General features: G+C 43.1%; 1 protein-coding gene across 1 annotated transcript in view; it reads left to right on the top strand.

Annotated features, from left to right (window-relative positions):
- Positions 1-27448, top strand: part of Odad2 (outer dynein arm docking complex subunit 2) — a 146391-nt gene that overhangs the window by 826 nt on the left and 118117 nt on the right. Inside the window, exons 2-9 of the mRNA XM_055629327.1 lie at positions 4938-5095; positions 7251-7437; positions 8185-8291; positions 8490-8626; positions 11149-11265; positions 17047-17243; positions 19206-19301; positions 20614-20761. Coding sequence (XP_055485302.1) covers positions 4938-5095; positions 7251-7437; positions 8185-8291; positions 8490-8626; positions 11149-11265; positions 17047-17243; positions 19206-19301; positions 20614-20761 — 1147 coding nt within the window. The remainder of the gene's footprint in view (positions 1-4937; positions 5096-7250; positions 7438-8184; positions 8292-8489; positions 8627-11148; positions 11266-17046; positions 17244-19205; positions 19302-20613; positions 20762-27448) is intronic.

Genomic DNA, 27448 nt, shown 5'->3' with positions numbered 1-27448 from the left:
TACATATTATCCATGATTAGATGTGCTTACGTGTATCACTTTGTGCTGAATTTGAGCAATAAGCAAGTCCAGGTGTGTATTTACTTGAGGATGCAGCCTCAGTTAATTATGTGACTTTGTTATTCTCTTTCTACTCCTTTTTGAGGCTGCATTTTCTCTCTTAAAGACATATCTCATAGCTGGGCACAGTGGCGCATGCCTGTAATCTGAGCACTTGGGGAGGCAGAGACAGGCAGATCTCTGTGAGTTTAAGGATAGCATGGTCTACAAAGCCAGTCCAGGACAGCCAAGGCTCCACAAAGAAAATCCAAACCAAACCAAACCAAATAAAAGGTTGATCTCATAAAAAGCAGTTTTCTAGCTTGCTGAAGCCTTCCTACAGACCCCAATCCCTGAACTGCATTGAAGAGGTTTTTAGTGCTCTTTAAAACTCTTTAGTCCCTTTTCTGAATTTTTAAATTTTAATATTTGCCAAAAGTCACTATTTGCTGAGAGCTCGTCAGCAAATAGATGGCTGCCTAATTCTTGGTTGCCTCCACCTAAGTTCAATATTTTTTTTATAAACCATTGAAAGATAGACTCAGCTGTAAAACCAATTAGAAATACGTTAACTACTTTGTGAAAAGATGGTTTTATAGCAGACGAGAGAGAAATTATCATCATATCTGGCCTCTGCGTTACTTCTATGTGCCAAGTCTAAACATGACCACATCTGTCTCCTTAGTTGGTGGGGATACAACACACTCAATTGTGTCACTGTTTTTCTTTCTCTTGAACAATTTCCTTTGACTTGTTTTCCATATGTAGTCTCTGCCTGTCATCTTTCTGCTTGCTGTCTCCTCCTGAGGGAGATGTGTGGGCATTTTGATGCCTAGTGTGTCTTGAGACAGTGACCCCTCACTGCTTCAATTCTGTCAACTTTATTAGGAAACTTTTCCATTTTGCTGCCCTCCATGTTTGTTTCTGACCTTTACTGAAGATGTCTTTGATGTTGGAAGGGGTGGAAGAGGTCCAGTAGTGTCACCAAGAGCTAAACCATGCTTGTGTGGCCCTGATGAAAACCAGATGGGTGCTGACCGCCTTAAAGATGACGGCAAAATTTACAGATAAGATTTTGCTATTAGCAAAATACTAAATGCTTCATGTGTCTAGGCCACAAGGCCGTCTCTTGTTTTACACAGCAAATTAAGAAATATTCAATAACCTGTAGTCATTGTTCTGTTTCTGTGACAAAAATACCTGAGATGATCAACTTGAAAAGAGAAAAGCTTTGTTTTGGCTCATGGTTTCTGATACTTTTTTCTGTCCCATTGTTTGGAAACTGTGGTGAGGTAGCAGAAGTCTGTTGTGAAAGAAACTTTACTCACCTCATGCATGGTATCTGGAAAACAAAGAAAGAGGTGAATGATCCAAAGCCCCATTATCCTCTTCAAGGGCATACCTTCTGGCATCTTAGTTTTCTTCCCTGTCACTGTCATAAAAAGTACGTTAACAATTATTACAGTTGCAGGTAACCATCCATTATGGCAGGGGAGTCCAGACTTGCAGGAGGGAACTGGTCACAGGGTACCCGAAGCCCGGAAACAGAGAGAGCCAAATGCTCTCAAGCTCCAGCTCAACTCCTGTCATTGATAATTTCTGTCAGTTTGACACAAACCTAGACATTCCTCTGCACAAAGCCTCTCTAGTGAGGAACTGCCACTCCAGCATGTCTGTGGGGGATTTTCTAAGTGTAACTGATGTAGTAGGGTCAAGCTCACCCGCGTGGTGCCGTCTCTGGGCAAGTGGGTTTGGGCTGTGTGCGAAGGGTGTCTGGAAAACTCAGGAGAGCCAAGTGTTCCTGCTTCTGCTTCAGTTCTTACCTCTAGCTCACTGCCGTAAGCACCTGCCACAGCTTTCTTTGATAAAGGCCCAGAACCTGTAAGCCAAACAAACCCCTCCTTCCCCAGGTAGGTTTTGGTCAGTTTTTCACAACAACAGAAAGTAAAGCAGAACAGAAATTGGTACCAGGAACATAGGGTATTGCTGTGTGGACTTGGCCATTTGGCTTTTATCCCTTGGACTACTGTGGGAAGAAGATGACAGTTTTTGGAACTTCAGGCTGGAAAAGCTGTTTGAGTGTTCAGAGCTGTTGTAGAAGCCTGGAAAATTAAGACTATTTAGAGAAATGCAAATGGTGGAGGCTAATGAAGTTTCAGGGGAATGTTTGAGTATCCCTAAAATACTACTGGGGACATTTCTGTGCTATTTTGAATGTAGAGTCTGTGGATTCTGGTCAGCTGGGGCAGGAGACTCGCTTGTGATTGACACGAGACAAGCCTCATTAATTTGAAGTCTTTGGTGTACTGGGGCAGTCGATGGCTAGCTGCCCCTAAACGGTCAGCATTGGTTAACAGGAGACCAACTTCACAGAAGTGCAATCTGGGAACCATTTGCTCAGGGTTAGCACACAGAAGCTCTGGTCCCGAGGGGCCAAGGCTGCACCTCCTTCTGGATGCTGAACTTGGCAATGTGTGAGATTTTCCCACGTGGTGTGGGTTTTGAAGGCATGAAGAGTTAGAGAAAGAACCTGAGGTTTGGAACCATGTGAGGTCCGCAGAGAACAATGCTACAGGTGCGAGCCCAGTTGTAGAGTCGTCAGGATGAAGGGTTGGCCTCATAAGGAGCATCCTGTGGTGATGGAGTTCTTCCTTCTCTGCTGAATTATAAACTTCAACTGGTGAGCAGCGAGGGACCCCTCCAACCCTTTCCTAGTTCTCACCACAAGTTTCATTCTCCCCAGTTCTGCGACTTTATGCTTTTAGCTTTCAGTCAGCCCATAGCTCAACCCTGTGGCCATCTATTTAGTATTCAGTGACCAAGCCTTGATGTGAGGCACCTTTAGAAGTGTTCTTCATCCTAAAGATGATTCCAGGAGCTTGTGTAGAAAAGTTTCTTCACAGATGTCATAGCCAAGCACACAAGCATTTTGGGCATTCAATTATCCCAGGTAGCTATTCACCAACCATCTTCTAGATGCAGTTACTGTTTGAGAGGCTGGAGTGGAGCCAGGGTCCATGGGTACCAGGCAGTACCCACACTGACAGATACCCTGTGGTAGCTGTTTGTCACTGCCACCAATGACCACAAAACCAATCACTAAATGAAACATAAAGTTTAGCATAGTTCTGGAAAACAAAGTCTAAAATGAATCTGCAGGGTAAAAAAAAAAAAAAAAATCAGAGTATGATAAGGGCACATTCATCTAGGAGACTTTAGGAGAATGTGTTCTTTCCTTTCCCAGATCCTGGAAGGTTTTTCCATTCTTTGGCTTGTGGCCATACATAGCTGTCAAATCAGCTTCCATCCTTGTGTGGTCTATACGTTTCTGTTCCTGTGAGGACTCTTACAATCTGTTTATCTCAGCGCAGAGGCAGTGCAGTCTTCCTGGGTCAAAATCTTTGTTAGTCCACCTGCTTATCCATCAATCGAATCTCCTTTTATCCTAAGGGGAGTATTTGGAAGGCTGTTAGTCTGTCTCCCGAAGTTTCCTGATCTCTTTGTTTTTATTTTAACGACACAGTAATGTGGTGTGTGTGTCCCAAAGGCTCATGTGAAAAAGCCTTGCTCATCAGGGGAGTGCAGTGGGAAGGTGGAAGGGCCTTGAAGAGACAGGGCTACTGAGAGTCAGGCCGCTGGAGGCAATCAGCGGATAGGGAGGTCAGGACTCAGCCCCTCCTCTTCCTAACACTCCCCGGCCTGGGCTGTGTGGCATCTGAGCTGCTCTGTGCTTCTGCCCTTAGCTGCACCCCCAGAGCTGCAGGGCCAAACCACTGGACTAGAGCCTTAAACGCTGTGAGCTCCAAACACCCTTTCCCGTTCTGAGCTGATAATCTCAGGAATTTCGTTAAGTGCCCAAAACTGATTAACACAGCACCAGGAGCCAATAACCTGGATCTGCCGGATTTTCTCCTTCTGGCTAATCAGGATACGTCTACATCCCTTTCCCCACATTGCGGCTTCGAATAGACTGTCGGATCTTCACATGCAAGGGCCTTCTCAGGGATACCAGCATGTAATAACGTAATGCAAGCAACACCTAATTAAAAAAAATACATTTAGTTTATGTTGCAAGTGATAGAAATGTATCTCATGAAACTTTGGCTTTTTTTTTTTTTTTTTTTTTTTTTTTTTCGAGACAGGGTTTCTCTCTGTAGGCTTGGCTATCTTGGACTCATGTTATAGTCCAGGCTGGCCTCAAACTCACAGCAATCTATCTGCCTCTGCCTCCCTGAGTGCTGGGGTTAAAGGTATGTGTCAACATGCCCATTTTTTTGAAACTCTTAAAATACTTAAATCCCAACCTAAAAACAAAAACCAAAACAAAAGCCCAAACCTTAAAAATGGGTAAAAACACTGAAATCCCAAGGTCTAATAATATCTGACCAGGAAAGTTTATTTAGAAAAACTAGCTACGATGCTAAGGGCAAAAGAAACTGCATTACGATATTTAGAGTGGTTCTAGTTTGCCTTTCTGTTCATGAACTCAAAATAGATGTGAAAATTCCTAACCACTAATTACTGTGCCGTAAAGATTTCACAAATGAAGTAACGTTGGAAACCTTGAAGTGTGAGTGTCTGGGTGGGACCAGTGAGCTTTTCAAAAGACACCAGAAACAAGCACATCCTTGGAGAAACAAAGCTGACAACTGACTAACTGAGTCCAGAGCAAATTCTAGGAACTGTGGGGACAATGTCCTGGGAGGCTGACAGCTCATCTTGGCCGCTGCCAGCTTGGGGGCTGAGTCACAGCATGAGATGTGGAGGGGAAGGAAGAGCTTGTAGTCAGAGCCATCTCTAGTTCTTGAAGACTCCAGGGATAGTCTTTCTAAGTATCTTCATGGTAAAGTCTTCTGGCGGGAAGGTAACTTCGGCTTTCATCTCATCCCATTCCGTAGTGAAGCAGAAGTTCGGTCAGAAGAGGTTGACCAAGATGGACAGCCCTTGCTGCTTCTCTGTATGCCTCATATCAAAGTCAGGAGCTTTGGGCTACTGTCACAGTTGTTATCATTTGACAAAATCAACAAGCTGCAAGAGACACAAGCCTGTATTGAAGGTGATATGCACTCTCCACTTGGGATTTGAAGACACAATCTTGGGGGAAAGGGGAGGCCTTAATTATATTCTGTTGAAAAAAAATCCTACCATGTAAAAGATAAAAAGTCATATGGACCACGAGAATCGTTCAGCCACCTTAATACTCACATCCAGTTTCTGCTTCAGAAGGAAAACCTGATGTGTCATGGGTGGGCTTCTCATTTTAGCATACGGCTTCCGGAAGGCCCCGTGCCCTGTGGTGTGTAGGGTCATGCTCGGCCATGTGTTACAGGGACCAGCTTGAGTCCCCCTCCCTGTGGCATACAGTGCTGTGCTTGGCACTGTGTTTCCTCCAAGAGAGATGTAAGCTCTTTTTCTTTTTTTTCTTTTCTTTTCTTTCTGTTTTTTCTTTTCTTCTTCTTCTTCTTTTTTTTTTTTTGAGGCAATGGCCATTCATATGTTCCTTTTTTCATCTCTCGGCATGTTCTGTTTGTGACATCTCAGCCTTCTGTGAGTAACTGTGTGTATTTAGCTCCGTGGGAAAGTTTTCCTTTCACTCATGATACACACTAACTTCTTTCTGTTCATTTGTAAGTGTCTAATGTGAAAAATCCTGACTGGCTGCCTCTTAAGCTTGTGTTATGTACATTTCCCATCAGGAGGAAAGCCCACTCATGGGCAATGATGTATCCCATGTCTTTTGTGGGTTTAGACTAGGTGACCAGTGGATTCCAAGAACATGGTAACTGAATTCTGCCTACTTCTATGTGAGGTGAGAGGGTCCTCTTAAAAAAAATAAAGACATTAGGGCTGGAGAGATGGCTCAGTAGGTAAGAGCACTATGCAAGCATGAAGGCAGAGACTTATGTGCCAACAGAGGACCATGCATGGAGAGGACCTAGACCCTCTGCTCAGATGTGGCTGACTGGCAGCTCAGCCTCCATGTGGATCTCTGAGGGGAGCAGGGGTTGCCTCTATCATGAACTCAGTTGACTGCTCTTTGATCACTTGACCCTGATGATCAAGCCACGGAGGAAGAGGATCCAAGCAGTCCTGATGAGACTTAACAAGCTATGGACAGATGGCAATAGTGGAGAACTCCCCCTTTCAGTGGAGTTGGGGAAATAGTTGAGGGGAAGAGGGAGAGAGAGTGGGACTGGGGGAGTTGAGGGAGGGGACTTCATCGGGATAGATAATGAATAAATTGTGAAGAAAAAAAACAAATTATAGGAAATGAAGAATAAAATCTTTATTAGTCACCAGCTGCAAAGTGGGTAAGCTGAAGTGCTTGAGAAGTGGCCTGGTCCCTGGTCACTGTATTTTTCTCACATAGGACCACTCCAGGCAGTCTTCTGTGGTATAGTTTACTTCCTGTTGCAGAGTTATCATGTCAATCAAGTCAGAGTTTTAGAATTCTCATGGACATTGTCTCTCCATATCCCAGTATATTCAGATTTCTGTCTTGAATGTTATATTCTAAACAAAGTTTTCCTTCATTTTCTTTCCTCTCAACTGTATTGTTTTTATACTTACAAACTCTGTTTTCTGCATCACTGGGATCCGGTTCTCGTCTGCATCATTTTTTGCCACGAGTTTTTACTTGTCCTTCACAGCCTTGATACACATGCAAATGCTGGCAACATTGACTTTCCCAACTCTTAGGTTCAAGAGGTGTGCACCAAAACGCATGGAGAAGTCAGCCCCTTCAGGCAGGTGGAAAACTGTAGCAGACCTATAGAGTGAAGGAAGCCTGCTGGGGAAAGACAGGGCTTGGGAACGAGGAAGAATGGCAGGCATAGACACAGGTACACACAGCTTGAGTAGTGGTTCTTCTAGGGGTAGACTTCTCTTCAAACCAGTTCTGAACATGCTAACTGAATGTATCTGCCACGCACAAATTCTCACAGTCAGTCAAAGAAGGGAGCTCATCTTGGCTTTGGTCTTACTGAGGAGAGGGTGCACACGGCTGACATGATACGGGGAAGAACACAGGAAGAGGTGTGAGGCAGCTCCTAATACCGTGGTCTTTCAGGAGGAGGGAGGAAGTCTAACAAGCTTGGCCAGAGGAAAGCTGAGTGCAAGGAACCCAATGAAGGAGAATTTGGTGGGATTTCTCGGTCTTTGTATTTGTTACATGGGGTAATCTTTATTATTTGTGTTGATGTTTTTGTCAGCTAACAGAGACCCTATAGTGAAAATCTTGGGCTCCGATTATGGTGAGATAAAAGAAGAGTCCAGTACCATAAATATCATTGATATGTTCACAAAAGATAGTAAGTCATATATTAAAAGGAAAATTGCCATCCTGCTGAAGCAGCTGGACCTGAATCTGCTCAACCACTCCCTAAAGCACATCTCACTGTGAGTGTCTGAGAAATATCTCCAATGCAGCCGGGCAAGTGCTCTCAGCCCCTTAGAAATACAAGAGAAAGGGGAGCATTTACCGCTGTAGAGTTAACATTTCCATTTACAGGAACAAAACGTCCATTCTATTGGGTTTATTTACACAAGTTCCAAAAACAATTCTAGTCACTATTGCCAGGACAGTCTAGTGGGGTTGTCTCCAGGTCAGAAGGCATTGAACACCTGGCTATCTTCAAAGACTCTTTAGATAATTACACGTTATTAAGTGATAGCACAAATAGAATATTGCGTTTGTGTAGTACAAACTGTGATCACATTTCTAGTACATTTTAGGAATATGGTACTATTGTTATGAAATGAACTCTTGAGGGCAGGCAACATAGCTTAGCAGGGAAAGGTGGCTGCTGCCAAGCCTGATCACCTATGTCCCATCCCATGGCGAAGGGAGAGAAGTGACTCCTACAAGTTGTCTTATGACCTTCACAGATGAATCATGGCACACGTGTGTGCCCACACACAGAGACACCAAATAAATAAAAGAGTCATGATCTCTTTATTTCTATAAAACCTTGGCCAATGTAAATTTCTTGACATTTCCGCCAGTAATGTCACATGATTCTAACATGGCTAAAAGGAATTTCAGCATTAATTGCAAACAGGCAGCCTCATCCCCGATGTTGCGGGATGTATTCGTTTCCTTTAGATTCTATTTCAAAGTACTTTATTGTTTAATGTTTGTTTCAGAGAGATTTGCTTGAACCCAGCAACGTTTAAGAAAGATGTTGAGCTGCTCCAACGTTTCTCAGGAAAAGGGGAGCACACAGTGCTGGAGTCGATTGAGTACACTTCAGGTTTGTCTTCTCAGGCTCATTTGATGTCACTTATATTTTCATAACTGTGTCCATAACACTTTTCCATAGTTGCATTCCAGACATTGGAATCTTCAAGACAATGCACTCTCTCATTTCCCATAAGATCTGCTGATGATATACTTTCACCTCACAGAACTGAACTGCTCCTACTTATGGTTTAACCATCACTGTTTTCAGATTATGAATTTTCAAATGGGTGCCGTGCCCCACCATGGAGACAGATTCACGGAGAAATTTGTTACTTGATGGTGAAGCCGCACGATGTGGAAACCCTGTGCATTACCTGCTGCGTGGAAGGGGTGTTTTTAAATGGCGTGAGTGCTCTTTAAGGAAGTGTGTGGGGGTGGCTCGTGTCATGGGTTGTGTCCTGATGATGGTGGAAAAAGGAGCTCTGCTCTGAGACTGAAGCCCCAACGCTTTCAGCACACGTCTGGGCAAATGCCAAACCATCTTAGAACCAGGCATGGTGGTTGTCACTGCATGACACGGAGCCAGTTTTTGAAGAAACAGAAGTAACTCTTCCCACCTCTCCAACCTGGACTGCTAACAGAATCCGTTCCCAGGTTTAGCCACACACAATTGAAGGTAGAAAAGGCCAAAAGGAAAAAAAATTGGCAATTTTTGAAGTAACAACCATAGCTTCCATCCTGAGTGTTCTAGGGCAAGGGAGAGAGGGCAAGGGAAGTTAGGAGCAAGAGCCGCAGCAGGCTGGGATCCAGGCGGCTGGGGAGTGGCTCCTTCTAGACTGCACTGCTTCCCACGGGGCTTGGACTGTGTCGACAAGCAGGCACATGCCTGGGGAGTGGATAGTGTCCAGTTCATGCTGGTGCCCCAGGAGGTGGTAGACCTGAGCCTGTGAGGGGGCAGCATTTGTCCTTCACTAACCACATCTCATAGAGCCTGTAGGGATATGAGGAACTGGGCATTGGAACCAGCCATGCACCTGGAGCAAAAGCCTGTGACCCACCGGGAGGGCGGGCACGTTAGGAGGAGGGACATTTTTCTTTTGATCCTTGTTGTCTGAACTTAACCCAACCTACCAAAACAAAAACCGAGTTTAGATCCCAAGACCAAGGATCCCAAAGGAAGTTTGGATAGGTGCCTCTGTGGTAAGAGATAGACAGCATGTAACCACTGAGAACCCAGGCTACAATGTGAATCTTGCTCTTTTTGAGTCACTGAACTAGCCAGGAGGGGCTCAGCTGCTTCCTCAGCAACACCTCGGTTGGGACCTTCAGTGTGAATTTGGGACTCACAAGGAGGATCCGGGTAGTGACTGAGAACCCCACTGTCACAGGAGGTGGCCAACAGGTCTTACACCTTGCTTGTGTTGATTTCAGGATCCTGGTACCACCTCTAGGATGGCCCACTGGAGTCCTCCACTAGCACCTTTGAGTGCCTTTTTTTAATTAACATTTAACTTGATTTATTTCTGCAAAGAGAATGTAGGCTATAATTCTGGTTGTTGATTTGTTTGATATTTTAGAAAAGTAAATGTTCTAGTTAGAATAAAATAAAAGAAAATAAAAGAATGATTTCTTTGACCTTATAGAGAGGATCAAGCAGCTTTTGTTTCTGTCAAGATTATATTGGGAAACATTAAGTACCCCTCTCAGATTTAAAGGAAAAACTCAAAAACTGAGAACAATCAACAAAAAAAACTTTTGTTAATTTCCAAACATTAAAGACAGCATAGTCGTGTGTTTCTGATGCAGGATGGAAGAAAAAGAAGTGAACTAAAGGCAGAGGCAGGGGGAAGAAGGGACATTAAGTTCTCTAGAGATGTTTTCCCTAGAAAATGAACTCAGTGTGCAATCCACTGCACACAGAGCAAACCACAAGTGTGCCTCTGACACAGAATTTTCTCTAGTGAAGTTCTAAGCCTTAGTCCCTTTGTGATGTCATCAGTTAAGGTTCTTCAAGTCATATGTGTTTTCACAGTAGAGGAAAGTAAGGACTTCAGTGGTCGGCAAGCAAAGCTCTACATATGTAAAAGAGGTACTCAAATGTGGTGAGAGGCAGATGTTGTAAGTGACAATTAATATTTACTATTGATATATCTTCTGGTAATGCTGCTGTTAATCCTAAAAAGCTGTATACCCAAATCACACAGAGACTAGGATTTATTATTTAACCTAGAACACAATGCTGGGCAATAGTTACTCCCTCCTAAACCTCCAAGCCCTCATAGTTTCCTAACATTTAGATTTTACCACATATACTTGCTTTTTGTGAAATCTTAGGTCTGGTTCATGCTCCATGTCCTCCAAGAACTGTCCTCCAGCTCTCTCTCCCAGCTCTCCCTCATCCTTTTTTCCTCCCACTCATTTCCTGTCCTCTGGCTCCTCCCCTCTCTTTGCTCAACATTGTATCTAGTTGCTTTATTTTGGCCTGTTTACACAAAGTTGAGACAGGATGCTTAGTATAAGTATCACAATGCAATATCCAGATTGAAACCAGAGGGGGGGGGAGAAATCAGCATTTGAATGAACAAGGGTAAGATGTATACATTTCAAAAGAACATTATACCAACAGGCAGATGGATGGATAATGAAATTAAGTCAAGGGAAAAGGGCCTTGCCAATACACATCATCACACAGGCTGCCACATGACCCCTTTAGCCAATACAAAAATCATGACCATGGATGAGGGTTTGTAGGGAAGTAGGGAGGATTGATAGGGGTGGGAAATGAGAATGATTAAAACGAACTCCTATTGTATGAAATTGTCAAAACAAAAGAAAACATCAGCATGTACTCATAGGCCGTGGCATTCTGATCTTGCTGCTTTATTGACTACTGTGTTAATCATTCCATTGAACCATTTCTCCCAAAGGGAAAAACAGACCACGAGGGGGAAATTAATTATGAGAGACAAGGTGAAGTTTACAAAGACCTTTTTTCATGTTTAAAGGACAAATCACGAATGTTTTCAGAGAATATGTCTAAACAGGTAAGTTCAGGTCATTCTTTTATATTACTTGATTACGACTTTTTATAGCTTTTTCCATATTTTTGTTGCTCTAAACTCAAAGCATATACCTGTTAAGCAAGAACATTCTATTCTTCCTTCTACCTATGATTTCTGGTGAACACTAATTTAGTCTAATTTACCCATTCTAGATGATTCATATCAGTGCAATCATTGGACCCACTTAATATCTATGTGAGAGGAATCAGATTAATGGGCATGTGACCTTTGTGATTTATTTGGTTTATTCCACTTAGCATGTTGTCTTACCTATCATGTTTAGATTTTCATTTCTTTTTATGGCTTCATTTGATTCCATTTACATGCATGCTGTCCTTCGTTTCCTGCTGCTTTGAGAAAATACTCCCGACAAAAGCAACTTGGGGGGAGAAAGGGCTTATTTTGGCTGGCAGTTCCACATCACAGCCCGTCATTGCAGGGAAGACAGCAGATACTTCAAACGGCTGGTCACACGCCCAATCAGGAGCAGAGAGAAGAAGTCAGGCTTTTAGTGCTTAGCTGGCTCTCCCCACGCCCACACATGTCAGGGTCTCCTGCTCAGGAAATGACTTGCTCACACTGCAGGTCTTTCCCCCTCAATTAATGGAACAATCTCCCACAAACAAGCCCACAGGCCATTATGGTCTGCACAATTCCTCCTGTAGACCTTCTTCCCAGGTGACTTTAGATTTTGCCAAGCTGACAATTAAAACTAACCAGTGCACACACATGTTAAATTGGGCTTTTTTTCTACCCCATGAACACCAGTCCACATGAATCCACTTGAGTTTGTACTCCTTTGGGTGGCCACCTGAAAGTGGAATTTTGGGTCACGTGGGAATTATTATCATTCTTGTAGGAAACACCAAACTTTTCCAAAGTAGCTGTAACATTTTAGATTACAACAGGAATGTACAAGGAGTTTATTTCCTCCGTATCCTCTCCAACATGTACTTTATGTTGTTTGAAAGAATCTTAGTGAGTTACTGGCAGGCCTCTGAAGCCTAGCCTCTGTTTTCTTTTATCTCATCCTACCACATTCTGGCTTGGCATTCTGAAAACACCTGATTTGTCTTTCAAATGTTGTACATATCTTTAAGTTTTAAGCTTTCTTATGAGATTATTTTAATTGATTACCTTTGTTCATTGACAATGCCATGCATGTATGTAGAACATTCTATTTACTCTACCCCACCGTCTTTTGCCTCCCCCCCACCTCTGTCATCCTAACACTTTTCATTGCACAGTTCCCTCCCGGTTTCATCTTGTTTTGTGACCTACTGATTTTAACTTTCCAAGTAGCCACAGAATTGGAACTATGCATTGGGACCTGGTGGGCTCAACTGCTTGGAACACAGCTAAAGATAATGACTATTCCTCCCCAGAATCCATTAGTTGCCATAACAATTGATTCAACAGAGAGGGTTGGGCCCCCCCCCCCCAGCACCTCCTGATCTGTGATTGTTTGTTGACAGGCCTAACCTTGCGTAGGCTCCTTAGTAGCTAACTGCAGCTGCTGTTGTGCAGTCTGGTTTGCAATGTCTGTGTAACGTTCCAAAGATATTTGCAGACCTTCTCCTGACATCCGTGGCTCTCACACTCTTGGTTCCCTTCTCTGCAGTGTTCCCTGAGCCTTAGAAGGGCAGTGTAAATGTTACGTGTTGGGACACTGCTTTCCCATTCTCAGTGTTTTTATGAACTTTGTCAACCATTTGCTGAATAATCCACCTTCTCTCTTAATGTACTGCTGATAGTTGTTTCTAAAGAAGCTTTCGCTTTTGCATTTCCCTGTTCTCCAGAGATAGAGTCCAAGAGGGAGGGAAGAAAGGAGAGAAAGTAAAGAAGAAAAGGAAAGATGGGTGGGGAGAGGGTGAGATAGTTTCAGAAAGTGGCTTCTGCAGTTTTGGGGGACAAGGAAGTCTGAAATGCAGAGTCAGGTCAATCTCGTGGGCTGGAGTACAGATATGCACAGAAATCGTGTCTGGAGCCTCACTTTCAGGAGACAGTGGTGTGGAGACTCAGGCAAGGTTTTCTGTTGGCAGCTCAGAGAGAGTTACCCCTCTGGGAAATCTCAGTCTTTCTTCTTTAGAGCTTCAACTTCCCAGGTGAGGTAGATTCCCCTACAGAGTGCAACCTGCTCCGACTCTACTGGTTCAAGTGGCATTTCGTGCTAAGGCTACTTACACATCTGTGTTTAAGTACAATGTAACAAAAGCAATAGACAACTTAGTCCAAGCAGGCAGACACCAAAGGAACCATTACACCCACTTCTGTTATTTTCCTTTCCCTCTTACTTTTCCCTCTTGCTTTTAACAGTGTGAAAGCTCCGGGCTCAGGCTCCCCACCCCCAAGCCATCCTGCTATGTTCATGTTCCTCTCGCTGCCCATCAGCGCTGGAGATTTTGGTTTAGTTTGTTTCTGGAGGCAAGATCTTACTAGGCAGGGCGAGCTTTCAACTCAGGATTCTTCTGCCTAAGCTTCTAATCCAGACCTGTGCTATGCTCCCATCCCAACAATGAAGCACTTTATCCCAAGAGTCCCCAGCACACGGTGCTAGAGAGCGTCACTCATGGTAGTTAAATCTCCAGACAATGCTAATCTGATGTTTGAGCTGGGAATATAAACCTTGGTTGAAGGAAACAGCTCTTGGGTTTGTGACATTCAAGGCTCAGGGATTCACCTCAAGGGCCTGCCCTTGCTGTAGGCTCAGGCCTCACTCTACTTCAGTCATACCTGAGTATTACCAAGTCTGAAGTGTCTCTGGTTGTTGTGACGATGAAAATAATTCATTTCCTCTAAGAATAGAGAAGAAGAAGAAAAAAGTACGTTTTGATGTGCATTTGCATTCCTCAACCTGTGGGTCATAGCCCCTTTGGGGTAGAGCAGCTCTGTCACAGGGGCCACGTTTCAGACATCCTGTATATCAGATATCTACATTATCATTCATAATAGTAGCAAAATTGCAATGGTGAAGCAGCAATGGAAGTGATTTCATGGTTGGGGGTGACCACAACACAAGGAACTGTATTAAAGGGTCTCAGTGTTAGGGAGGTTGAGAACCAGCAGGAGGGCTGGGATTGAGGTGTAGGCTCTGGGACATCTATCATGGCCTTGAGACAGCCTCTGAAGAGTCAGCTCCATGCCGCATCCAGAACTGAAGTCTTTCCATTTTTGAGCTCCAAAAGTCTGCACTTTGCACCAAAATCTTTTCTGTGTATTTCTCCCATGAGAACCATTTACCATGTGCTGTTGAAGCTATTTTGATGTGCGTCATCTGTCTTTGATAAGAATGGAGTTTTGTGGGGGTTTTCAGACTGAGAATAGTGAAGGCCCAGTCTATCTTGTTAGAATCAGAAATCCAGTATGTACATTTAATCATATCCTTTCAAAAAGAACATTTAGCACAATTCTCATATAGTAAAATTTACAGATCTTGCATGTAAAGTTGCATGCGATTTGGATAAATATCTGTGGAGCACCCTGATCAAGATAGAGAATATTCTCATCATTATTGGAAAGTACCTTAATATTGACTTTGATTTCATCTTTCTTTCTCACAGATAACCACTTCAGATTTCTGCCCTTAGAGATTTTTTTTGTTTTTGCTTTTTACTTCATTTAATTAAAAGGATATAATAAACTTCAGTCAACTTGTTTCTGAGATTCATCAGTGTTTGTATTACAAGTTTGTTACTTTATTTCTTTAATGGCTATCATTTTATTGTGTGGATATTCCACACATGGTTTTATCCATTCACTTGCTGATAGACATGCAGGCTGTTTTGTGGAACGGGCATTGAGTACAATGTTGTGTAACTCTGGATGTCCGCAGGTCTGCTGTGGTGAACCCTCTTTCATGCCCACATTTGTTTGTCTTGTTTTGTTTTAACCCATCTGAATGGAAGTGTGCCCATCTTAGCCAGCTTTCTAAGAGTATCACCAATTTTCTCTGCGTTTGATTTCTATTTTACTAGTGCTCTTTACATCATCTTCCTTCCTTCCTTCCTTCCTTCCTTCCTTCCTTCCTTCCTTCCTTCTTTTTTCTTTGTTTCTTCTCTCTTTAGGATATATTTGCTTTCCTTATTGAATTTCTGAAGTTGGAAATCTAGCTCACTGATTTGAAACCTCTGTCTATGCATATTGTATCTTGGTTATCATTTATTGAACAGATAATATCCAGATGTAAGTAAATACATACCATATTTATCTTCCTGGGTCTGAATTATCTTACTCAGAATGTTTTATTTTTTGTAGTTCCACCCATTTACCTACAAATTTCATGTCATTTTAAAAAAGAGCTGAGTAATACTTCATTTTATAAAGGTAGCACATTTTCTTTATCCATTTCTCAATGGGGGACATCTACGTTGTTTCCAAACCTGGCTATTATGAACAGAGCAGCAATGGATGTGGTTCAGCAAGTCTCTTTGTGGTAGGACAGAGTCCTTTGGGTATATGCCCAGGAAAGGTATAGCTGGATCTTTAGGTAGCTTGGTTCCCATCTTCCTGAGGGACTGCCACACTGTTTCCACAGTGGCTGCACACATTTGCACTCCCACCAGCAATGGAGAAGTGTTTCCCTTACTCCACACCTCACCGGCATAAGCTGCCACTTGTTTTATTGATCTTAGTTGTTCTGACAGGTGTAACATGAAATCTTAAAGTAGTTTGCATTTGCCTGGTGGCTAAGGATGTTGGACATTTCTTTAAGTGTTTCTCAGCCATTTGAGTTTCTTCTTTTTGGAATTCTCTATTTAGATCTATATCCCATTTTAAATATTAGGTTGTTTTTTTATATTTTGTTTCAAAATTTTCTTTATATATTTTGGATATTAGCCCTCTATTAACTGTAGAGTTGGTAAAAATATTTTCTCGTTTTTTAGTCTGCTGCCTTTTCCAAATGATGGCATCCTTTTCCATGCAGAAACTTCTCAGTATCATGAGGTCGCATTTATCAATTGTTAATCTTAATGTCTGTGCTAATGGTGCTCTGTTCAGAACGTCTTTTGTTGTGCCTCTGAGTTCAAGGCTATTCCCCACATTCTAGGCTTTAGTGTATCTGGTTTGATGTTGCCGTTCTTCTATCTGGAGTTGAGCTTTGTGCAGGATGATACAAATGTATCTATTTGCATTCTTCTACATGTAGCCATCCAGTATGACCAACAGCATTTGCAGAATATGCTCTTCCTTTTTACAATGTATATTTCTGGCTTCTTTATTAAAAAAAAATCAGGTATCCATAGGTATGTGAATTTATGTCTGGGTTGTCAATTCAATTCCATTTATGAGGTAACTGAGACCCCTTCTTAACTAGGGAGCCATCTCTACAGGTCCAGAATATGTCTTCTAGTTCTGGTTACTTTCAAGATGCTTCTGTTATTCTTGATTTGTATAGTTTTCATGTGATGTGTCCTGGGCAACCCAGGAATGGAGTTTTGTTTTGGGGGGAGTTTTGTTTTTTGTTTGTTTGTTTTGTTTTTAATCCAAGAGATGGTGAAGAGTATGTAGGTCTATGCATGCTGCCATAGAGCTGAATTCAGAAACATCACATTACTCCCTGCCTGACTCTAAGGTCTTGGTCTTGACATTGCCCTTTTTCAAACGATATGCTAAGCCACAGCAGGTAGATGCGTTTGAGTTATTCATCCCTATCTTCAGATGGCGCTAAGTCGTTAGTGATGAGAACCTACTCAGTGAGGATGAACTGAGAAGTTCAGAGATGATGTCACTGTAACCATTACTCTCTCTCTCTTTTAAATAAAGGAGCTTAGATTTGCTGAGGAGCAACAGAAGGATAAACAGGTTTTTGAGAAACCCAAGGAAAATACTCCATCATTGGTAACTGTCTCAGAGAAGAGTAAAACTGTCTCAGAAAGGAGCCAGATTAGCTTTGGGAAAAGTCACATGACCAAGAGACTGGAGCCAAGCTTAAACTGGAGAGCAACCGTTGATTACAAAGAGTATGTGGTTGTTTAAATATGTCTTTAATCGCTATGTATTTGCCTAACTTTTCCTGTAGTTGTGTGTCATATTAGACACACATGTATTCCCTGTCTTTTCTGTCTGATTACTTTTTCCTTCTTTGTGTATCCTAAATGGAAAGATGTAGCAGTAAGACTACTTGTGTTTGAACCACCATGATGGGAGGAGAAAAAAAAATGTTACTTTTGTGTAATGGGTGAGTAAGAACAGCAGTATGAGACAAAAAAAAAAAAGATGCTAAAATACATGGAGAAATAACATGGAACATGAAAATGTAGGGGTAAGGGGAATTTCATGATTACAGTTACATGGAGTTCATCAGGAAATTTTTTTTCATAGCAATAGTTCTGCAAGCAGATCTTTACACTATAAAAAGGATGTGGTCTCAGCAATATTAACAGATTTATGTAAAGTAGATACTGGGATATTATCTTTGTTATGGTAACTATTGCTATGATGAATCACCATGCAAAAGCCACTTGAGGAGGAAAGGATTTATTTCACTTACAGTTCCATCCAACAGTTCATCAATAAAAACAGAAAGGCAGGAATCCAGGCAGGGTGAGAACCTGGAGGCAGGAGCTGACGCAGAGGCCATGGAGGGGTGCTGCTTACTGGCTTGCTCCTCACGGCTTGTTCAGCCTGCTTCTTACAGAACCCAGGACCACCAGCCTCCCTCATCAATCACTTATTAAGAAGAACGTCCCACAGGTCTACAACCCAATCTTACAGGACTTTTTCCTCAACTGAGGGTCTCTCCTCTCTGATGACTCTAGCTTGTATCAAGCTGACATAAAACAACCCACTACACATACTAAACCTAATATAGATAAAGCCAGCAAAGATTAAAAAATATTGCTACTTAAGGCTCAGCAGATGGCTCAGCCAATAAAGTGGTTGCCTTGCAAGCATGAAAACCTGCCTTCAACTCCCAGAACTTCAAAAGCAAAAACAAAACAGGGCAGACATACCGGTATGTCCCTGTAATTCCACTGCTGGGGTCCTGAGGACGGGGGGATTACCTGGAGCTTGCCGGACGCGTAGTCCGAGTGCTGGATTCCACGTTGAGAGACCGGATTGCAAATGGAACGTGGCAGTGCTTGAGGAGCTACGTATAGCCAGGTTTGTCCTCTGAGGCCTGCACGTGCACGCACGCGTGCTCACCTACACGTATGGAATATGCATGCATGTGTAGATGCCTCCCTATCTCTCTCTCTCTCACACACACCTTAACACTCTCATGCACGTACAATGTTCACGGGTGTGAATGTCATTGCTGCTCAAACTCTGGGGCTGCCAGAAGTTCCTAGAGCAGATTAGCCATGTTGCCATCACCCTAACAAAATGCCGAGTTATGCAACTTACAAAGAGGAAATGGTTGATTAAAACTCATGGTCTTAGAAATTTTAGTCCAAAATCTGTAAACAATTGGTTTTTTTTTAGAGCCTAGTGGGCGCACTAGATGCCTAAAGCCAGGAACTTGTGGTAAAGTATGCCTACTAAGGCCTCTGTGACTGAGACCTGAGGGGATGTGTAGGGTGATGGGTTCACTTAGCCATGGTGACCTGTGAAGAGGTCCTGCGGCACAGTGCATTGGACAAAGAGCTTTTATTATTACTATTATTATTATTGCTTTAAGATGGTGACCGAAGCCCAAGCTTGCCTTGAACTTGGTGTCTGGAATTCCAAGTTTACCCTACCACAACTAGCATAGCCAAACAGCACACAGCGCTTCTTCAGAATATAAGACACGAGGCTGTGCCTGGAGATGGCCCAGGCACTGAGAGTGTGAGGCGAGGCCAGAGTGTGCTAATCATTGTCAGGGAAGCGCACTGTTCGGGTTCATGAAAGTGCTGAGACATCTGTCCGTACCTCCATCTTTTATGTCCTGCTTGCCAGCGCAGCATACTAAAGTTCTGTTTTGTTATATATTTATGTAGCCACAAAAGCTCAACGAAGGATAGCCATGAGGAAAAACAAGGAAAACAAGAAAGGTCGTCAACATCTGTTTCCTCAAGCCGGGCACAGACACTTCGGTATGTTTCCGTTGGTATGGCCACCCATACAAAGTACCCAATTGCCGTGCAGGCTACAGCCCTCAGCACTATACCAGGGCCCACAGGTACTTAACATACCCATGATTACTAGTTAGCAAAGGGTGAGGGTGATGGGTCGCTCTACGTCCATCCCAGGCTGTGCTTCTAATGCAATTACGTGGCTCACAAGGAAGGAGGGCTTGCTCCCTACTGACTCTTAAGACAAAGGCCCATCTGAGGCAAAGGCAGAGAACTGAGTGGAGCTGCCACTCACAGCTCACCCTAGCGCTCACATCCCAGCAACGTTGGGACATTGTCTGGATCGCTCCTTGTTTACTGATGACCCCTCCAGTCACTTAGGGACGCATGTGGTTTCCGATTAAAACAATCAACACAAGGCCCGCTATGAACACTGGGCATGATTTTCAGTTTAACAAAGAAACACAATAATGAGAAGGGTTGGCCATTTGCATTGGAGGCTTCATAGTGGTGACAGGAAGAGGGCGGGAGATTCTCATGGCAACATTTGCCCCCTTGGGCGAGGGCGAAAGCACAGTTCTTCAGACCCTGAACTGTATAGATGCTTTACTTTTCGGTTCACTATAATAAACGCATTCAATGCGTTTAAGGACTTTCATAGCTTTTTACCTTTGAAATAATCATAGGCTCATAGGAAGCTGCATAAGACAGCAATCTCGGTATCTCACACCCAGCTTCTCCGGTGACAACACGGTACGGACACAACACGAGGCCGTGAACATTGCTTCAGTGTGCGTGTCATTTACTCAGGTGTGGCAGGGTAAATCTACCCCCTGCTGTAAGGAGCGCAGCAATCACGACACAGGATGTCACCAGTTCTAGCCAAGCATTCCTCCATTTCCCAGGGTAATAATTGGTCTTTAAGGCGTACGTGCCATCTCAAACACTGTTTTGTTTGTCTCTATGGCTTTCGCGCTTTCCCTACATTTCTGTGGGTTACTGAAACATTTAGATTTGTCTGTGGTTGTTTTGGATGCATCTCTTTTTATAGCTCTGCAGTGACTTTGCTCCAGGTGAGTTGTTTTATTTTGGTTTCTCTCTCTCTCTCTCTCTGTGCCTGTGCCTGTGTGTGTGTGTGTGTGTGTGTGTGTGTGTGTGTGTGTGTAACGAATGCAGTTTGCCAGTGTTTCTTTCAGCAAGTGTGTGGAAACCTTGCTTTCCTTCTGAGGCTCACAAGACGTAGCTGTCATGTGCAGCTCCTCTGTGGCTGTGTTAGTGTTACAGTCCTGCTCACACACCGTACCTTACACTGTGGACTTGTTACTCTTCTTAGTAAGGGCGGCGAGAAGATTGAGGAGACAGCCAGTGAGAGCTCCTCAGAGAGTGAGGAGGATGAGGAACCTACGGAACACCGCCAGGAAGCCAACGCGGACCTGCCTTCAGAATACTGGCAGATACAGAAGCTGGTGAAGTACTTAAAGGTATGAAAGCCTCCCATGCTACGTCTGCCGCTTTAGCGGGAATGATTTTCTAAACCCATGTAGTCTCCTCCTAAGCCTATGACACGCCTCTTAAGAGCCCTGTGCCCTGTGGTTGTCATGGGCGCACTCACAGGAGAAGGTCTTATTATTCTGAGGACATAAGCCTAGACCTCATGAGCATCACTGACTGGTCTGCTGAGTGTGTATTGGAGGCGGGGTAGGGATTGGTGTGGCCAACAGCAGGTATTGACCTTAGTGTGTGCTTTACGATTTTCATTCAGTGTGCTGGAAAGAGCTTGGTCTAGCTTCACTTCCAGCCTGTGTCACTGGCTAGCAGAGGGGCGATGGCGGAGTCTGTGGTTTGAGCCTTGAAAAGCCTCAACTTGCACAATGCATGGAGGAAAGTCCTTTGCCACATTTTCAAGACTGAGAACCACGCTTGAAACAAGTGTCATACATGGCATCTACCCATTGTAGGTGCTGAGATAGGCATTGGCTGGGATGTGTGTGCGCGCGCGCGCGCGCACACACACACACACACACACACACACACACACACACACACATATATATATATATATATATTTGAATGGAAGATGAGGCAAAGAAAAATAGGTTGTCACAGCCCAGATTAACATTCCTTGCTGCTATGTTGAAGCCTTCTGGACAGCTGAAGTCTAAAAATACGGGTAAAAAAACAAGACAGAAACATTTGACTACCTCATGTTTTCTTCTTTTTCATATCTTTGGCCAGATCGGCCAAGGGTATTGCTATTTAAAAGGTATTGCCATTAATAAGGGAGGTCTTCTTTTCTTTCTTCTGATCCTAGTCTATCAGGTCTCATCAGGAGTGGCTGCATTGTCTTCCTCTGTGGCCTGGTAAGGCTGCTCCCCCATCAGGGTGAGGTGATTAAAGAGCAGGCCAATCAGATTATGTCAGAGACAGTCCCTGTTCCTATTACTATGGAACCCACTTGAACACTGAACTGCCACGGGCTACATCTGTGCAGGGGTCCTAGGTTATCTCCATGCATGGTCCTTGGTTGGAGTATCAGTCTCAGGAAAGACCCCTGTGCTCAGATTTTTTGGTTCTGTTGCTCTCCTTGTGGAGTTCCTGTCCTCTCCAGATTTTACTGTTTCCCACTTCTTTCATAAGCTATCAGTGGACTTGGGGAGGGGCATGCATGCAGATGGGGGAGGAAGTGAAGGATTGGGAGGGGAGAAGGGAGGAACAACATATGATATATGAATATCATATATTCATATAATATATGAATTATAAAGTGTAATTCATAAAGAATTAAAAAAAAGAAAAAAGTCAAATTGCCTTCTACTTACATTAAATAAACATCCATTATTTTTTGGCTTCTTTAAAAAAATTCATAATATAATATCTTCTAGCTGTTTATAAGAATTATTTCACATGCTTAAATCACCAGAGATAGATATTTAAATGCATGAAGAATGTTATATAAGTTTAACTTAATTTTATATATCTTCCATTCCAATTATGCTTTCAAATTTTATGTTAATCATTATTAAATCATGCAAGTGTAATGTTTGCCTTCCATTTTATTTTGACATTATACATATGTCTTTGTAAATTAAAAAAAAAAGGCATTGCCTCATAACCGTGAGGCAGCATGGAAAACAGCTTTTCTGCATGATTTTGAGACTCTGAGAAAAGCCTTCTGAATGGATGGTCTTAAAGGTGTCAAGGAGCTGAGGAAAATCTTGTGAGGAAAAAATGAGCTTCTCTCTTCTAAGGGCCATGCTTTTGGCAAAAAACTGCCAGAGTTTCTTAGAAAAAAAAATGTTTTCCTGAATCCCAGAAAACTTAGTGAAGACATTGTGGAGTGTGTTTTAATTCTCCTTTGGGAATTCTGGTTCTCAGTCCCCTCTGATGTGGATCATGATGAGGTTATTGTTTAGAAGGAATTCATTTAACAGAGAAGAGCAGAGTGCTTTGCCAGTCAAAGGCACAGGCAGGCATTTCCAGGTACTGGGGCAGGCCCGTGTCGGAACAAGAGCAACCACTGTCTAATTAGCTTTTTTTGTGTCTGTTTTCGAGCTCTGAATGTGTGGCTGCTGCTAACCTGACTCATTCTTGCAAAAGTTAGTGCTGATTGGCGGGAGAGTCGGCTCAGCCAGTAAAGGGCTGGTTACATAAGTGTGCGTTTGGATCCTTGGAGCCTGTGGACGAGCCAGACATGCTTGGTTCCATATCTGCAGTCTGAAGCAGTGAGGCAGAGAAGCCCATCCCTGAGCTTACCCAATCAATGAGCTCTAGAGTCACTGAGCAAGCCTTTCTCAAACGATAAGGAGAAGACCAAGGGAGAAAATAAATAGCCCTACCGAGCTGTAAAACCTGCAAAAACTACTGGCTTGGCAAGTTGACCCCAGTGGAGCAATAATGGCACATCTTACTTGGGGTTAACAAATACCAGTATAATTGTACTTACGACCTGATAGATAGGAGGGAATTCATGCCAGGTGCTATAAACCCAACCACCTGCCAGTGGCTGGAAAGGTCATAGACCCTAGAGGAGACCCACCTACTGACATTTCCCTTAACCAACGTAAGTCCTAACTACTCTACTGACTACTGACTCCTATTTCCACACCCACACGTAAGTGTAGTTCTTGCCTGTAGTCAGAGAAGCTTCTTTTTGCAGCAGAGCTCCACGACTGTTAATAGTACAGAAAATAAGTGGCCATGGGTGCCTGTTTCCTAATGTCTGCAATGAAACTGCTATACCTAAGGCTGAGGGAAAGTTGTGGAAGATGGGACGGAAAGATTGTAAAGGCCAGAAGACAGGACACCCGCAGTGAGGTAATACGTGATGCCTATGAAATAGACTCTGAATAGACTCTTGAAATCTGAACAACGTGGTCGCCTAAACAGCGCCTGCACGGTGACCACAGTGGCCCACACGCCAGCACGGCTGAGGAAACCTGCACAGGGCCCCACCCCTGGATGGAGAGCTGCAGGCAGTCAGTGGTTCCCGAGAGAGGAAAATCAGCTTTCCTCGGGGTCATGGGCCCTGATGAGTTATTCCGTTCCAGTGAGATCAGCTCTAAACACACGTATATATGAGCAACACTAAGCAGACTTGGTTGGTTATATCCATCTATACATAACGATAGCTAAAGTTGTATTTGTATGTAAAGGGAGTTCCGATGGAATCAGCTTATGGTGGGGAGGAAAGGCCTCTCCCACACACCATAACACTACAGTACAAGGTATGGATTACTCTTTTACAAGATGTTCACTGGTGAGATCCTGTGGACACCTCTCCCCAAACATTACATGATGTTTCCCCTGCTTTGGTTACTGTGGAACTGATGATAAAGACCCTGGTCCTGAAGACACCATATATTTGAGTCATAGAACATGGAGAATTGAAGCTGGTACTGATTTGGAAGCTTTATAGTTCAGACTTTCATAGAAACAGGTGAAGAAAAGTCATCAATAGTGTCACCAGCTGCGAAATCCAGGAGAATAAAAATATCTGGCCAGGTATGCCACCGGTTCTACGTGAAGGTTATGGGAAACAATCAACCACTTTCTAATGGAATTGAAGACTTCCTTCTCCACAAGAGCAAAATTATGCCTAGCGCCATTGACTGGGTCAAAAACCCATGGTTGGCCAGTTCATAGGTGCTAAGCAGGACCTAATCATATTCTGCTAAATGGAAAGACTATTAAACTTCCCCTAAGTCCTTGTCTTTATATGCATAGACTAACCTTTATCATCTCTCAGCCTTTATCAGAGAATCTTCTTTTTGCAGCAAATGGTGGTTAAATGAGACAAACACCCACAGCTGTTGAGGGGGCACAGAATGAGATACCCTAGAGTGCTCATCTCTAAACTGAAATCTATCACACTTCCTCCCCACGAGGCTCCAGGGCGACCACCAAGATTGCATGTAAAGATTGCAAGAGCCAGAAAGAAGCAGGGGACTTTTGCAGTAAAACAGTATTTGTCCGACATGACAAGACACATGAGTTCACAGCGTCTGTGACTTCCTGCACAAGATCAAGCCAGCAAAAATCCCTTCCTGGAGAGGGAGGGCCTCATGAAGACCCACCCCCACCAACCGGCAGTTCATGGCTTCTGGGAAGAGGCAATCTTTTTCAGGGATGTGTCTCATAAGACACTGACTGTGCTCTAGTGTGTGGTCCTGTGTCCATGCTCATAATGGTTGTATTTAGTGGACATGGTGTTTTGTTGTTGTCTTAAATGATTTCTTTATTTTATGTATATAAGCGCTCTGTTTTCATACACACCAGAAGATGGTGTCAGATCATAGTACAGATGGTTGTGAGCCACCAGGTGGTTGCTTGGAATCGAACTCAGGACCTTTAGAAGAGTAACGAGTGCTGTTAACCACTGAGCCATCTCTCCACACCCCCTCCTCCATTGTTGCTGTCTTTTTAGGGGTACAGGAATTTTGGAAAGGAATTGAGGGAGGATGGGGATGAATTGGAGATAAAGGAATGGGGAAGTTGATAAAAAAAATTGTAGGCATATATGAAAATTTCAAACAATAAAAAAGAGAATAAAAATCCCCACACTAACCTCTGGCCTCCACATGTTCACAGACATGCACAAATATGTATATCCAAGTTCATGTGAACAAGATTATATGCACAAGCAGCACATAAACATACATGTGCAAAGATCTCTTTACACCATAAACAAAAAGAACTAAAAATGGAACATCTGGAATTGTGAAATTACTAGAGAGAAGGAGCGCTGTTCTCTTGAATAATAGTCTGGACAGAATTCTCTTGAATGTGACTTCTAGAACATAAGCATGGAATTGAGTCACACTGAATAGCAAAGGCATATTGTAAGAGCGAGACAATATTTCATAGCTTGGTAAAAAGTTTGTAAACCATGAGTCTGATGAGGGTCTAATGGGCAAAATAAATAAAAACCCAACTCAATTACAAGAAAATAATACAGTTAATAAATAGACACATGACCTAACCAGGCTTTTCTTTAAAGCAAGCCTACACAATGACAAAGACAGATCAAAAAATGTTCACCGTCAGTGAGTATCAGGCAAATGAAAATTAGAGCCATGAGATAACCCTTCCTACCTGAGTGACAGTTGTCAGAGAGATAAAAGATAACGCACACTCACTGGAGAAAAGGAAGCCCTTGCACAGGGTTGGTGGACTAATACAGTTAGTGCAGAAAACAAAATGGAGGTTCTCGGGTAACTGGAAATAGACACGTGGCTGAACCATCTTACTCTAGGGCTCATCTTGGCTGTCACCTTTCACACCTGGAAAGAGAGACCCTCAAGTGAGGAATTGCCTGTGCATCTGTGGGACAGTGTCTGGATTGCTGATTGACGCAAGAGAGCTCATCTGACTGTAGCTAGTGCCATCCCAGGTGGGAAGCAGAATAGGACCCTGGAGGCAAACCAGCAAACAGAATTCCTCTATTATTAAGGTTCTTACCACTTAAAAACACTGGAAAAAATATTGGGGAAAATATGGAAATACCTTATGATTGGAGGAGTTTCTGGGAATTTCTATAAATTTTTTTCTACAAACTTTTCACTTTTAAAACATCTTCCAATCTTGAAGATCCTCGTTTGTTGACCATTTGAAAGTGCTAATGGAGGAGATGAGGGACAGACGGTGGGCTTGGAAGGGGATGAGGGAGGGGGCTACAGCTGGGATACAAAGTGAATAAACTGTAATCAATAAAAAATTAATTAAAAAAAGAAAGTACCAATGGAGCACAGGTGGAAGTGGAAGTGTGTGCGCGCGCACACTCGCACACACACACACACACACACACACACAGACACACAGACACACACACACACACACACACCACATTGCCAGGACTGTGCCTGCTCCTCAACCCAGCTAGACAGCTGCCCAAGCCCTTCTTTCCTCATTTGTCTGGAGAACAGGGTCTCGGTAAGCAGCCGAGAGTAGCAAAGAATGTCCTAATAGCCTGGGTGTAGAACGCTACCTAGAGTCATTCAGCTACTTAGGATAAATCCACACAGCATTTGGGCCAGAAGGGGATGTGCTGTTTCTGTCCCAGAGCAGCTAAGGAAAACATTTATTGATGAAGTGCTACTTAGCCGCACACAAGTTATTCATCAGGAAATCATGTGCAAATGTGATACTTTTGGCCAGACACTAAATTGCTTGGAATTCTTATAGCTCCCACAGGTAAATACTCTTAACATAGCCAATAAAGGGAAAAGTAGATGTACAAATGATTTCAGTGTTTTTGACACAGGTAACTGGTTTATGCGGAGACACAAAAGGATATTAAAAAGTCTCTGAAATGCAAAATTGGATGTCTCTAGGAAATATCAAAATAAATACACCTGACATTTTAATTTCTAAAATTGTGGCACCAATGTAGGCTTAAACTAGCAGAGAAATGGTAATGTTGACTTTCTCTCTACCATTTTCTAAGGATAGAATGTCTGTGATGTTGAAAAAAAATTGATGAGCTCATTAATATTGGAACAGGTCAATGAACTGTAGCTTATTATTTATCCAGCATTATGAGCTCAGAGCCTGGCATGGAAGAAAAGGGAGTTGATATTTCATTTTTTGGCTTTAACCTACATTCACTTCAACTTGCAAAAGTTTACACACACACACACACACACACACACACACACACACACACACACACA

This window comes from Psammomys obesus, unplaced genomic scaffold, assembly GCF_907164565.1.
Source record: "Psammomys obesus unplaced genomic scaffold, mPsaObe1.curated_primary_1811, whole genome shotgun sequence".
NCBI lineage: Eukaryota > Metazoa > Chordata > Mammalia > Rodentia > Muridae > Psammomys > Psammomys obesus.
This window is presented reverse-complemented; position numbering and strand designations above follow the sequence as displayed.